General features: G+C 38.8%; 1 protein-coding gene across 1 annotated transcript in view; it reads left to right on the top strand.

Annotated features, from left to right (window-relative positions):
* SPAG1 (sperm associated antigen 1) overlaps nt 1-1,952 on the top strand; it is an 84,344-nt gene extending 82,392 nt beyond the window's left edge. The window contains exons 18-19 of the mRNA XM_055546523.1: nt 422-793; nt 898-1,952. Coding sequence (XP_055402498.1) covers nt 422-793; nt 898-1,029 — 504 coding nt within the window. The 3' untranslated portion in view covers nt 1,030-1,952. The remainder of the gene's footprint in view (nt 1-421; nt 794-897) is intronic.
* Nucleotides 1,953-15,164: the final 13,212 nt, after the last annotated feature.

The raw sequence follows: 15,164 nt of genomic DNA, 5'->3' as shown, positions 1-15,164 counted from the left end.
AAACTGTTTTTAAGAGAACTGAAAAATGTAAGTTCACGTCCCTATCAAATATAAGGAAATAAGTAAATATAAAATCTGTCATGAAGAAGAGATATAAAGTTGTTATAGGTCTTCTTTTGCACAGCAGCTTTTACTCATGGAAAATTATAAAAATTTCATGGTCATATTCTCAATGTCAAAAAAAATTTTAAACCTTAAAAAAAGAATACTTTTATGAATGGATGCTTAGACTTTAAAACTTCTCTTCCTAAAAAATAAGTAGATTTTATGATTTATTCCAAGTTATATGTTTTTCACTTAGAACTTGACTAAAATACAGCCCATGGTGTTTTTCAGTTCCTTCCTGTTTTAATGAAAGTAACCTGGGGGTGTGTGCACGCGCTGCTGTCTGGGTCACGGTGTAATTCTTCTCCTCCTGCAGGTGAGTGAAGGCCATCAGGAAGAGCCTGAGAGGACCTCGAAGGAGGTCCCCATGGATGGCCTTGCTTCTGAGAAGGGGGACACCAGCAACGGGCCACAAGAGCTCTATGAGAAACTGCTGATCTCCAAGCCTAACAATGCCTACGAATTTGGTCAGGTTATAAACGCCATCAGCACAAGAAAAGATCAAGGAGCCTGCGCACACCTGCTAGCCATCACTGAACCGAAAGATTTGCCAGTGTTGTTAAGTAACAAACTTGAAGGGGACACATTCCTCCTCCTCCTTCAGTCTCTGAAAAGTCATCTTATTGATAAAGATCCCTCCTTGGTGTATCAGCATCTTTTATATCTGAGCAAAGCAGAACGGTTTAAGGTAAGTGGCAAAAATATCTCATTCGTGGAGATAGATTCTTTTAGGGTTCTTATAACTTTAAAATGTTCATTTATAAGCTGATATAATTTTTTCCCTTATTGCAGATGATGTTGACACTAATTAGCAAAGGCCAAAAGGAGCAGATTAAGCAGCTCTTTGATGACCTCTCAGATGCACCAAACAAACATTTTACTTTAGAAGATGTACAGGCCCTCAAAAGGCACTATGATCTTTAAATCAAGATAATGGTTAGATTTCTTCCATGTATGTATGTGTTCCGGTAATGCCAGTGAGATGGTATTGTAATAGAGCTGCATGGATAAAACCTGGCTTAGAAAAGATCCCTTGGTCTGGACTGTAAAATATTTTACTTATTTTTATACACAGAACACGTATATTCTACAATCTGCTTTTTATTAGTTGTAAATATTTTCTTATGTACCAGAACTAACATCTTTATATTTAATAATAAGTATATTTGGAACTTGTTAAGATGCATTTTAATTTATATTATACATTTTCTCTTAATGACTTGTTAAAGTTTTGAGTTAAATTCTACTTCTTTGCGCTATGAAGCAGTCCTCTTAAGTTTGATAGAAATGTCATTTCTTTATAGTTCATTTTTAAAAGTGAAAATCATTAACGGTGATAATTACATCACCCTTATTTTCTGCTAAGATACATATAAATCCCATTTTACATTACTTGTGGGTGACAGGCCTCTAAGATGAAACACAACATTTAAGTCTATAATATGAAATGATTATTAAATAAACTGTGGTTATTTAGAGCTATAAGAGGAACCTATTTTTTTCTCATATGGAAGTATTGCCTACTAATTAAGAGCAGAAATTGCCAAAAATTCTATTACTAGATTTTTAAAGGCTGGTTTCCCTTATGTGTTGTTTATATAAGCAATAACAGAACCAGCACTGTATTAAATCAACCAAGCCTGCATTTCTATTTGAATTGTCACTCGCACATTTCCCCCAAACATTTTAAATTACTTCTGCCTCCTTTGTCTCCTCCTCCTTTAAGCATGATCATATTTATTCCCTTAGTGCAAAAGGGAAAACGAAGAACTCTTTGTATTGAGAGCTGGCTTGTTACTTGGGTCAAAGTAAAGGTGTTTCTTACAATAAAACTTCAGGTCTCTCAGTGTGCTGCCATTTATTCCTGCAGTCTTTGGTCAGTTCTCTTTTTCTGGAGCATTTTCTTGTTCTTCAGAAGAGCAGATGAAAGAAGACTATCACATTCATTATTACCATACCCATTATTATTTTATCTAATATTTAATAATTAAAGAATATTTAAAGTGTTGTGGGGAAATGGTTTCAAACTGCCATTTTTCCTTAAAATGTTTATTTATTTACGGCTGTGCTGGGTCTTCACTGCTGGGCGGGCTTTTCTCTAGTTGAGGTGCACAGGCTTCAGCTTGCAGTGGCTTCTCTTGTTGTGGAGCAGGGGCTGTAGGGCATGCGGGCTTCAGTAGTTGTGGCTCCCAGGCTTTAGAACATCGGCTCAGTACTTGTGGCACATGGGCTTGGTTGCTCCTTGGCACATGGGATCTTCCCAGACCAGGGATCCAATCCACGTCTTGTGCATTGGGCGGGCAGATTCTTTACCACTGAGCCACCAGGGAAGCGCCCACCCCCCAATTTTTTTAAACTATTCTTTCCTAAGTTCATAAATGAAAATCTACTGTGATGGGTATTTAGTCTTCAAGGAAAAAAAAATAGTTTTCTCCTTTTGCATGATAGTTTTTTTGTATAAGCAAATGAGGGAGCGTGTTAGTAACTGTATAGTAGAAACATAAAAAGGAAACAGGTACATACCGAGTACTGGCTGCAGGGGACAGCCTCCCACATGGAGGCGTGGGAAGCAGTGGGCCGTCCCAACTGTTGGGGTCACACCTGGAGACACTTGTTTCTCTGCAGCAGCACCAGCAGTCCAGAGGCGGGACTTCCATGACGGAAGGAAGGGAAGAGGAGGTGAAGGAAGCAGGCAAGAATATCAAGGGCATGAAAGGAGCACAGTTTCTGCAGACTGCTTCAGAACTTCAGCAGGAAGTCTGCCCACGAGTCTCTGGGAGTACCACTCAGGGATCTCTCTGCTGGGTCTGTGGGCATCCCCAAGTGCTAACCCCACACCCCCTCCCATTCTGTGGCATGCCCCTGAGCATGCAGGCAGTGAGAGCAAGCCCAGTAGTTGGAGGATTCGCAGAAGAGTGGACCAGGGGGTGCAGGTAAGAGAGAAATTGCAGTTGGAGCTGTATATAATACTACCTTCTAGAAAACAAAAGAGAGATTTCCAGCAGCCACTCTGGTGAACTCTAGGAACAAGAAGAAACACCAGAGTTCCTCTACAAGCCTGAACAAGAAGAGTGGAGGAGGTCCACCCATTCAGAAATCGAGGAAACCCCTCATATAGCAACACCAGCGATCAGTACCAGTACCGTCTAAAGGCAACTAGTAAAGACTTAAGGAGAGGTCTGCTACTTCAAATACAGAAACAGCAACACAAAGATACAAGGAACATGAAAAATCAAGAAAATATATCACCCCCAAAAGATACCAATAATTCTGCAACAACTGAGCTCAAAGCCTCAAAATACTCTGATGTAGCTGATAAAAATTTCAAAATAGCTGTTTTGAAGAAAGCTACAGGAAAACTCAAAGATAGCTTAATGATAATAAGAATGAAAATACATGAACAAAATTAACTCTTTGCCAAAAAATCACACAAAAAGAATTAAACTCTGGAGCTGAAAATTTCAGTGCATGAGATAAAGAATGCACTGGAGAGCCTCTGCAGTAGTGCATTTCTTCCAACAGTAAATGACTTAGGGGATGAGAATTTTTAAATAAATCACAATTTAAAAAGCAAAGAAAGCATGTATGATCTATGGGATCTGAGAGAAGATATATGCTAGGAGAATTGGGAATCCAGACGGGGAAGGGGACATAACATTTACTTAAATATTAGCTGAAAACTTCCCAAACCTGGGGAGTCTTGGACACCCAAATTCACAAAGCTAATAGATCACCCTACTATCTAAATGTGAAAATGCCTTCTTCAAGACACACTGTAATGAAATTACTAAAAATCAAAACATCTTAAAGGCAGCCAGGGGATTAAAAAAAAGTGTAACCTACAATGGAGAAGGAAATGGTAACCCACTCGAGTATTCTAGCCTAGAAAATCCCATGGACAGAGAAGCCTGGCAGGCTACAGTCCATGGGTCACAAAGAGTTGGACACAACTGAGCGACGGAGTATGAGTATAACCTACAAAGGTACATCCATTAGACTAGCAATAGGTTTCTCACCAAAACAGTCTAGGAGACAGCAGAATTACATATTCAAAGTGTTGAAGGGTAAAAAATGCCAACCAAGAATACTCCATATAGCAAAGTTATTCTTCAAATACGAAGGAAAAATACCTTCTCAGACAAACAAAAGCTGAGGGAGTTTATCACCATTAGACCTGCCTTGCAAGAAATGTTAAAAGGAGTTCTTCAAGCTGAAATGAAAAGAGGCTCATCAGTGACATGAAAACACCTTTATACCTATAAAGATGAAAACTATGTACTCAAATTTAGAAAATTCTATAATAGGATTAGCCACTTTAATTATAGATAATGGTTAAAGGAAAAGAGTATTAAAAATAACTATAGCTATTATAATTTGTTAACAAATATACAACATAAAAAGATAACTGTGACATCAAAAATATAAAAGGGAGGGGAGTGAGGGTGGAAATTTCATGGGGAAATGAAGATGCTATCAGTAAAATGGACTGTCATCTATGAGCTGTTTTAGGTAAGCCTTGTGGTAATCAACAAAGCAAAAATCTAGAGTAGATTCATGAAAGATTTTTAAAAAGGATAATAGCATACTGTCATGGAAAACCACTTTACAAAGATGAAAATGAATGAAAAAGAAACGGAAAAAAGAAGCAGAGGGAAAAGAAACAATGGAAATAAAAACCACCAGAAAACAGTAAGATAGAAAGTCCTTACATATGTGTTCATCAATTAAAAAGAGTGGCTGGATTGATTAAAAAACAAGACCCATCTCCCCCCAACAAAAACAAAAAACAAAAAACAAGACCCAACTATATGCTTCCTTCAAGAGAAGGAAGTTCCTTCACTTCAACTTTAAAGACACAGACCCAAAATGAAGGGATGGAAGAAGATATTCCAATACAGGTGTAAACCACAAAAACTGGGATAGCAAACTTGTATCAGACAAAATAGACCTTAAGCCAAAAACAATAAAAAGTGAAGAGAGTCATTATGTAATAATAAAAGGAGTCAATAAGCAAGAAGATATAACAATCATACAGATGGGGATATGCACTCAACATGGGAGCATCTAAATATATGACTAAGTGGGATTTATCCTTGGGCTACAAGAATGGTTCAACATATGCAAGCTAATAAATGTTATCCACCATATTAATAGAATAAAAAAAAAATCCCACAATCATCTCAATAGGTACAGAAAAAAGCATATAACAAAATGCAACATCCCTTTGTGATAAAAACTTGCAACAGATTAAATACAGAAGAAACATACCTCAAAATAATACAAGCCATATGTGACAAGCTCACAGCAAACATACTCAAGGGTAAAAAATTGAAAGTCTTCCTCTGAGATTAGGAACAAGACAATTGTTCTTATTCAATATTAGTATTGGGAATCCTCACTAGAGCAATTAGGCAAGACAATGAAAGAAAAGGCATCCAAATTGGAAATAAAGGAGTAAAATTTTCATTATTTGCAGATAGATGATATGATTGTCTATCCAGTTGGCCCTCGCTATCCATGGATTGACATCTGGGGTTGACTGGATCTACAGATTCAGAATCCATGAAAGGGCCAACTGTACTACACCCTTTTTTTTTAATAAGGGACTTATGCATCCATGAATTTTGGTATTGGTGGGGATTCCAGAAATCAGTCCCCCATAGACACCAAGGGATGACAGTTTAGAAAATCCCAAAGTCTCAACCAATAATGTCGTTAGAACTAATCAACAAATTTAGTAAAGTTGCAGGATACAAACTCATCTTATAGAAACCAGTTGCATTTCTATACACTAATAATTAAACACCTGAAAAATAAAACTATCCCACTCACAATGGGCTTCACAGGTGGTGCTAATAGTAACCTGCCTGCTAATGCAGGAGACAAGAGAGATGTGGGTTTGATCCCTGGGTGGGGAAGATCCCCTAGAGGAACGCATGGCAACCCACTCCAGTATTCTTGCCTGGAGAATGCCATGGACAGAGGAGCCTGGTGGGCTACAGTCCATGGGGTCACAAAGAGCCAGACACGACTGAGCATGTACATGCATGCACAATAGCATCAAAAGCAAAATACCAGAAATAAGTTTAATGAAAGATCTATATAAAACTACAAGACTTTGTTGAAAAAAATCAAAGATGACACAAACAAATGGGAAGATATCCTCTCACTCATGAATTGGAAGAATTAATAGTGTTAAAATGTCCATATTACCCAAAGCCATCTTTCTGGGATTCAGTGCAATCTTTATCAAAATTCAAATGGCATTTTTCACAGAAATAGAAAAAAAAATGCCCCAAATTTGTTTAGAACCACTAAAGGCCCCAACAATTAAAACAATTACAAGAGAAAAGAGAAAGCTGAGGTGCCGCAGGGTCCAGTCCCAGTTGGATGCAGGGATTCCCTCTGGAGGACAGCGTCGGCAAAAGGATAGATAAAAGGAGAAAGATAAGGAAAGAATTTTGCAGTTGAGAAAAGAGAGGAGAGAAAAGAGGCTGATATTCCTTGGTTTACGCAGGAAAGCCAATAAAGCCCCAGCACGGGACTTGCTCTGTTCATGTAGGCCGCAGGCTCCCTCTCGAATCACAGAAGATGCCCCACCCTGGGCACCTTCTCGAGTGGGTCTTAGAAGCCCAGGCAGGAAAGTGAACACAGAGGGCCCCTGCGCTCCAGGGAATCAGCCTGAAAAGGAAAAGGAAAGAGAAAGAACGACATGGGGAGACCAAGCTTCGGTGAGCAAGGCCCACGCTTTATTTTCCAAAGTAGTTTTTATACCTTAAGTTGTGCATAGAGGATAATGTGGAGGGGGGTAGAGTCATGCAAGGTCAGCAGTCCTTGATCCTTATCGAAGCCAGGCTTTTTTTCTGCAAACTTATCATATGCAAAAGCTTTAGGTGATTTACATCATCTTCTGGCCAGGAGGCCTGTTAACATTTTATGACCCTTTCTTCAGAAAACTTATTTTTCTCTAAAGGTGATTATTCTAAAGTCCGGTGCCACCCTCCGAAAGCATTAGATAAAGTTGCATTCCTATAGGGCAAAAGTGTGGTGGGCTATAACAAGAAAAGAATTAACTCAAGGGTCCAAGGTTATAAACATTAAAGCTACTACTTACATTTCTATATACCAACTATATTAATCAATACACTCCCAGGGACACAGTAGATAAGGGATATGGAAACTTGGCAGCAAGCATTAGCTCAACAAAGAAATCCTCTACTACTTCTAACAATTTTAACTCTCTGAGAAGCTCTGCATTGTTAGAATATCTTAAGCTTCCCGTGCCTCTCGTGGTTGGGAGGCTGTGAACAATCACATGCATAGCTGCAGGAGTCCAAACAAACCTGTCAGGCAAGCTAGAAAGTCATCAGAGGGGTTTGAATTGAAACACACCTATTATGCCTAGGAGACTTATTAACTAGAGTTTTATGTTGATTTTCTTACAAAGAAAGGTGGTCGGGGATAGCCCCCCATTAATGTCAGAAGAGTTAGTGAAAGTTGTGAAATAGTAAAACAGACAGATTTTGGTTTTGGGGTAGATGCTCGGGCAGGTCCAGGGGGGCCCCTTGAGCCCTGTCTCGCCTTTGCATATCAGGCCTCTCCACATGACCTTTGTCATGGGTGGGAACTCCCGTGCTGGCTCCCGGCACTGAGGCATTGTACTTTTTGATTTCGAACTATACCATAAACCATAGTAATTAAAACAGCATGGTATTGGCATAAAAATAGACACATAGACCACTGGAATAGAATACAGACCCCAGAATTAAACCTCTACATATATGCCAACTGATATTAGACAAGGAAACCAAAAACACCCAATGGGGAAAGGGTAGGCTATTCAACAAAGGGTATTGGGAGAACTGAACAAACAAATGCAGAAAAAAGAAATTAGACTTCACTTATTCCACTCAGAAAAATTAACTCAAAATAGATCAAAAGCTTATAAGACCTGATACTCTTAAAGTGCTCATCAACTGATGAATGGATAAAGAAGATATGGAATATATATATATATATATATATACATACATACATACACAAAGGAATATTATTCTGCCATTTGTAACAACATGGATGGACCTTAGGGTATTCTAAAATACCAAGTGACATAAGTCAGAGACATACTGTATGATATCACTTATGTGTGGAATCTTAAAGCTGAATTCATAAAAGCAGTGTAGATTGGTGCATATCCGGGGACTAGGGGTGGGGAATAGAAGACATGCTGTTTAGGGTACTAGGTAACAACTAGTAGATAAATAAGTCCTGGATCTAACACAGCATAGTGACTTTAGATAACAATATTATAAACATGAAACTTGCTAAGAGGCTAGAGCTTAATTCGGAGAAGGCAATGGCACCCCACTCCAGTACTCTTGCCTGGAAAATCCCATGGACGGAGGAGCCTGGTAGGCTGCAGTCCATGGGGTTGCTAAGAGTCGGACACGACTGAGCAACTTCACTTTCACTTTTTCACTTTCATGCATTGGAGAAGGAAATGGCAACCCACTCCAGTGTTCTTGCCTGGAGAATCCCAGGGACGGGGGAGCCTGGTGGGCTGCCGTCTATGGGGTCGCACAGAGTCGGACACGACTGAAGTGACTTAGCAGCAGCAGAGCTTAATTAGCCCTACCACAAAGGAGAAATGATAATGATGTGATGTAATAAAGGTGTGAACTAGCAGTACAATGGCATCATACTGTAGTATATAAATGTATCAAGTAACATTGTATAAATGTATACAGTTACATGCCAAATATATTTTCAATTAAAAATAATTGCATATATTTATTTTTAGCTTCACTTTTTGGCCAGACACCGTGCCTAGTTTATCACGTGTTGTCTAGTTTAATATTTATAACAACTGTGTTACAGACTAAACCACGACACAGAAAATTAAAGACAGAAAATTTAAGTTAAATCTTTGTAAATTAACAAGGACTACAAATGTAGCAAACAGTCTAAGATTCAAACCTGGACAGGCTTTCTTTTGAATTCATTTGCACTGTGCTGTGTAATGGAAAGTATTAAATATATGACTAGAATAATGAGTATGGTACCCGGCCTTTATGAGTTACAGCTTAGAGGAGGCAGAGGAATGTAAATTAGCAACTTCAGTACCCAAGTTGAGGTATTTAGGGTGGCTACTCAGAGCAAGTGGAATGCCCAGGCCTGCCTGTGAGAGGGTTAGGAAAGGTTTCAAGGAGTTGATGTTGCAGCTCAAGTTTGCCCATTTGAATGAGAGAAAACGATGTACCAGGCGGAGGAAAGAGGAGACACAACGGCCTTAAGATGCATGTTGAAGGTGTGTGTTGAATGAAAAGGTGGACTAACTGAGCCTGCTCGGGGAACTGCGTCTCATCTTAGTATCGGTGGAGCACAAGCTTTGTGTGATAAGCCTGAAGGAATGATAGCTGGATACAGCAGGAAGCTGCACTTGAAATGTTAGAAATACCAGAGTTTTAATTATACAAATAGTTCCTTCCCTAGTCAGGCATTACCACTCTTAACCAGTACCTGGTTTTCTTCCCTGCTCTGGGCACACACAACACTGTACTGTTCAGCCTCTGTGTAACGGGTTAGAGCCAGGTGACCACTTCTGCCAACAGGGTAGGGGTAGAAGCAGTCCATCACTTCCGGGCCAGAATATGCAGGAGCAGGCACACAGCCCTCCACGCAGACTTCTCCCTGTACACAGAGGCTGAGAAGGCCTCAGGAAGACTTTAGATTCCTCATGTGCAAAAAACGCGGACGGATACCTTCCGACCACTCGGAGCTGTAGGATTACAAAGTTCTTGTAAAATGCCCGGTGTTACTTCACCAGTTCCTGCTCTTACCTTTCATGGTGTAATTTCTTTCTTCCCATAAGTATTATGATCTCACCTATGTTGTTAGAAAAGGATAATAAAGCTCTTTTCAAATATTTACAGACCACATTTTGTTTACTCACTGGATAAGTCACACACATTAAGACTCAGCCAAAAGAGACAGGATAGTCAGAGAAGCGGTCTGGTGCCGTCTGCTGGAAATCAGTCATGTCACAACAGCCAAGAGATTACTCCACAGATTGAGGTTAACAACCTATTTGTAATAGCACATGCCTTTTCTAACCTTTACTGTTTTGAGAGTGAGCCAACACTGATAGATATTCAGAGTCTGGCACAGGCTGGTGGGAGCTTAGCAAATGTTGAATGAATGAACCTAGAAGATGCTGCCCTAAAAGGTGCCCGCAGTTCAGTTCAGTCGCTCAGTTGTGTCCAACTCGTTGCGACCCCATGGACTGCAGCATCCTGGCCTCCCTGTCTATCACCAACTCCTGGAGTTTACTCCCAGAGTTTTAAGGTGCCCTGGTTTCCAAAATTCAGATTAGAGAAGCTCCTGTTACTGAGAAGTTTATGATGACACTCTAAATATTCCTCAAACAGGAGTTCTTGGAATATTTGCTTCAGAATCTTAGAGTTCAAGGGGTTGGGAATCTAAATTTAAAAGTATTTCTTGTCATTCTCAGCAAGTTGAAATATTTACCCACTGTCCTAGAAGCCAAGTGTGTTATAACTAGTTAATATGAGATACATAAGCATTGTGAGTGAACTAAACTACTTGTGACCCTCAGAATAAAGTATTGTAGGGGCTACATAAAAATGATAGCTCCTGCTTTTAATGAGATTATGACTAATTTGGAAGAAACGGAAAATAAAACCAAGTTCAAGAGGCTCTGGTAGGGAAAAAAAAAAAGGCATTGATAAAATGTTCAAGTCACTGTCAAAGTTATTAAATGGGCCAAAGTTAATCAAGAACATTTTCAGTAAGAGGTCAAGTCTAAGCTGTGTTTTCATATTGAATTGGGTTGATGAGAAGGAAGAGCTCAGTCTGACTGAATTACTTTACTGTAAGTCCCCAAAGCACAGGGCACTGGAAACAGAAACTTGACCACTGCAGGCATGCTTCACAGCATAGTGGGCTGAACCAGACAGGAGACACACAAACCAAATTGATTTGGTTTGCTATTTTTTCCATTTCATATGTGAACTAACTATATCTCAATTTTAAAAATTGAGGGCGGGGGAGCACAAACCGTCCAATTCAGACACTAACTTACTAAGCTCACCCCTTTAAGCATATCAAGAATTTACCAGCTAACACCATACACAAAAACAAACTCAAAATGGATTAAAGATCTAAATGTAAGACCAGAAACTATAAAACTCCTAGAGGAAAACATGGGCAAAACACTCTCTGACATAAATCATAGCAGGATCCTCTATGACCCACCTCCCAGGGTAATGGAAATAAAAGCAAAAATAAACAAATGGGATCTATTTAAACTTCAAAGCTTTCACACAACAAAGGAAACTATAAGCAAGGTGAAAAGACAGCCTTCAGAATGGGAGAAAATAATACCAAACGAAGCAACTGACAAAGAATTAATCTTAAAAATATAAAAGCAGCTCATGCAGCTCAATTCCAGAAAAACAAACGACCCAATCAAAAAGTGGGCCAAAAGAACTAAACAGACATTTCTTCAAAGAAGACATACAGATGACTAACAAACACATGAAAAGATGCTCAACATCACTCATTATCAGAGAAATGCAAATTAAAACCACAATGAGGTACCATCTCAAGCCAGTCAGAATGGCTGCTATCCAAAAGTCTACAAGTAATAAATGCTGGAGAGGGTGTGGAGAAAAGGGAACCCTCTTACACTGTTGGTGGGAATGCAAATGAGTACAACCACTATGGAGAACAGTGTGGAGATTCCTTAAAAAACTGAAAATAGAACTGTCATATGACCCAGCAATCCCACTGCTGGGCATACACACCAAGGAAACCAGAATTGAAAAAGACACGTGTACCCCAATGTTCATCACAGCACTGTTTACAATAGCCAGGACATGGAAGCAACCTAGATGTCCATCAGCAGATGAATGGATAAGAAAGCTACAGTACATGTACACAATGGAATATTACTCAGCTGTTAAAAAGAATGCATTTGAATTAGTTCTAATGAGGTGGATGAAACTGGAGTCTATTAGAGTTAAGTAAGTCAAAAAGAAAAACAGCAATACAGTATATTAATGCATATATATGGAGTTTAGAAAGATGATAATGATGACCCTATATGCAAGACAGCAAAAGAGACACAGATGTAAAGAAAAGACTTTTGGACTCTGTGGGAGAAGGTGAGGGTGGGATGATTTGAGAGAATAGCATTGAAATATGTCTATTACCATATGTGAAATAGGTCGCCAGTCCAGGTTCGATGAACGAGGCAGGGTGCTCAGGGCTGATGCACTGGGATGACTCTGAGGGATGGGATGGGGAGGGAGGTGGGAGGGAGGCTCAGGATGGGGGACACATGTACACCCATGGCTGGTTCATGTCAGTGTATGGCAAAAACCACTACAATATTGTAAAGTAACTAGCCTCCAATTAAAATTAATAAATAAATTAAAAAAAAAAAAGAATTTACCAGAAGGACTGAAAGCTAAGGATAAGTGAAAGACTTCATACTTCTGTGCTGCAACTGGAAACAATGTAAGGATGTCTACTCCTAACCATTCCCATTTAATGTTGTATTTGAGGTGGAAGCCAGTGAAATAAGGCAAAAAATAAAAGTTACTAAAGGCTTCCAGATTGGAAAAGAGGCAAGGAAGAAATAAAACTGTCTTTATTTGTAGACATGATTATCTATGTAGAAAAATCCTACAGAATCTGCCAAAAAGTTATTAGAATTAACAAATGACTTACAAATTTGTAGGATTCAAGATTAATCTACAAAAATCTATTGTATTCTATACAAGCAACTTTGGAGATATTGTTGGTTTTGTTCCAGACCACTTCAATAAAGTGAGTATCATAATAAAGTGAGTTATATGAATTTTTGGGTTTCTCAGTGCATATGAAAGTTGTTGCTGTTCAGTTGCTCAGTCATGTCCAGCTCTTTGTGCCCCATGAACTGCAGCACACCAGGCTGCCCTGTCCTCACTATATCCCTGAGTTTGCTCAAAAGTTACATTTATAATATACTGTAGTCTAGTAAGTATGCGGTATCATTATGTTTAAAAAAGTGTACATATCTTAATTAAAAAATACTTCATCCATATGTAAAATAGATAGCCAATGGGAATTTGCTATATGACTCAGGGAACTCAAACTGGGGCTTGGTAATAACCCAGAGGGGTGGTATGGGAAGGGAGGTGGGGGAATGTTCAAGTGGGAGGGGACATGTGTATACCTATGGCTGATTCATGTTGATGTCTGGTAGAAACCAATGCAATACTGTAAAGCAATTATCCTTCAATTAAAAATAAATTTGAAAAATACTTCATTGCAAAAAAAAAGATGCTAACCATTATCTGCCGCAAAACTTCTAAGTTGTAAAAACACCATATCTTCAAAGCACAACAAAGCAAAGTGCAATAAAACAAAGTATGTCTATATATTATTAAAGAATAACTAGAAATTGAGATTTTTTTAAAAAGATCACTCTAAAAACTAAAAAGCACTGTTTAAAGAAATTTTAAAAACTAAATAAATGGAGAGATAAAATGTGTTGTTCATGGGTAAGAATAGTCAATATCATTAAGATACTAATTTCCCCCCAATTGACCTACAGATTCAATGGAATCACAATAAAAATCCCAGCAGACTTTTTGGTGGAAATCTAGAAATTCCATCATAAAAACAGTATTCAGATCACTAGGAAACAATAGACTATATATTAATAACAGTGATTACAGAAAATTTTAAAAATTAAATAATCTCACAAGAAATTAGGACTGTAAGAAAGCTGAGCACCAAAGAATTGATGCTCTTGAACTGTGGAGGAGGCTCTTGAGAGTCCTTTGGACTGCAAGGAGATCCAACCAGTCCATCCTAAAGGAAATCAGTCCTGAATATTTTTTGGAAGGACTGATGCTGAAGCTGAAACTCCAATACTTTGGCCACCTGATGTGAAGAACTGACTCATTTGAAAAGACTCTGATGCTGGGAAAGCTAGAAGGCGGGAGGAGAAGGGGATGACAGAGGACGAGAGGGTTGGAGGCATCAGCGACTCAATGGACATGAGGTTGGTGATGGACAGGGAGGCCTGGCATGCTGCAGTCCATGGGGTTGCAAAGAGCGACACGACTGAGCGACCGAATTGAACTGAAGTATCGTTTAGGAGGAGGGGAAGACCTTACCCATAACTAGAGGCCTGAAATATATACTATTAGACATATTTTAAAATAGAGCTATCATATGGCAAATATATTTATATATATATATATATATATATATGAGTAAAGAGTTATCTTTACAACTTTTCTGTAACTTTCAAAATATTCCAGATAAAATTTCAGAATAAAAATGCACAGCAAGAAAATTTAAAGTCAATAATCAAATACTAGCATTGGAAAAAAATGTAATAAAAATATAACTTAATAGCTACAATATGTAATATATAGCTATTATGATAACTATAATATATATATCTTTATTGCAATAAAGATATCTTTCAAACTGACAATGAGAAAACAACTCAAAAAAAGGCAAAAAAACATTAAAGTTTAGATAACCACCAATTTAATACCCGGAGAAGGCAATGGCACCCCACTCTAATACTCTTGCCTGGAAAATCCCATGGATGGAGGAGCCTGGAAGGCTGCAGTCCATGGGGTCGCTGAGGATCGGACACGACTGAGCGACTTCACTTTCACTTTCCTTTCATGCATTGGAGAAGTAAATGGCAACCCACTCCAGTGTTCTTGACTGGAGAATCCCAGGGAGGGGGGAGCCTGGTGGGCTGCCATCTATGGGGTCGCACAGAGTCGGACACGACTGAAGAGACATAGCAGCAGCAGCAGCAGCAAATTTAATACCACTATTCCCCTCCCCTAGTAAAAAGAAGGACACATAAGAAGATGTACAAATTCACTCATAGTCAGGGATATGAAAAACCAAGTAATAGATACTACTTTATACCAAACATCCTTGCAAAACCATGAAGCTCCTAATATCTATTGTGAAATACAGCAGAAAGGGGATTCATGTATTGTTAGTGGAACTGGAAA

Source organism: Bubalus kerabau, chromosome 14, assembly GCF_029407905.1.
Source record: "Bubalus kerabau isolate K-KA32 ecotype Philippines breed swamp buffalo chromosome 14, PCC_UOA_SB_1v2, whole genome shotgun sequence".
NCBI classification, from domain to species: Eukaryota; Metazoa; Chordata; class Mammalia; order Artiodactyla; family Bovidae; genus Bubalus; species Bubalus kerabau.
This window is presented reverse-complemented; position numbering and strand designations above follow the sequence as displayed.